The sequence below is a fragment of the Lipotes vexillifer genome, unplaced genomic scaffold, assembly GCF_000442215.2.
Source record: "Lipotes vexillifer unplaced genomic scaffold, Lipotes_vexillifer_v1.1 scaffold2106, whole genome shotgun sequence".
NCBI lineage: Eukaryota > Metazoa > Chordata > Mammalia > Artiodactyla > Lipotidae > Lipotes > Lipotes vexillifer.
The window spans coordinates 457230-457497 of NW_006775310.1; the positions used below are offsets into that span (position 1 = coordinate 457230).

Consider the following 268-nt stretch of genomic DNA (forward strand, 5'->3'; position numbering starts at 1 on the left):
TCCTGCTGAGGCTGTTCTCTATGCTGAAGGATCTATATCTGGGTTCTCTTATGGCTGCCTCTTCCATTGCAGGTGCTTGAACATCATTTTGTGGTTGGGATTCTGGGCAGTGCAGCTGAATGTCTGTCTTTCACGAATCTACCTTGCTGCTCATTTTCCCCATCAAGTTGTTGCTGGAGTCTTGTCAGGTACCAGCTGCTCTGGCTCCCTCCCTCCAACTCCCCACCTATACCATTCCTCCCTCATCAGGACAAAATCCCAGCATTCC

General features: G+C 50.0%; 1 protein-coding gene across 1 annotated transcript in view; it reads left to right on the forward strand.

Annotated features, from left to right (window-relative positions):
- Positions 1–268, forward strand: part of G6PC1 (glucose-6-phosphatase catalytic subunit 1) — a 9128-nt gene that overhangs the window by 6813 nt on the left and 2047 nt on the right. The window contains exon 5 of the mRNA XM_007449877.1: positions 73–188. Within this exon, the coding sequence (XP_007449939.1) occupies positions 73–188 (116 nt within the window). The remainder of the gene's footprint in view (positions 1–72; positions 189–268) is intronic.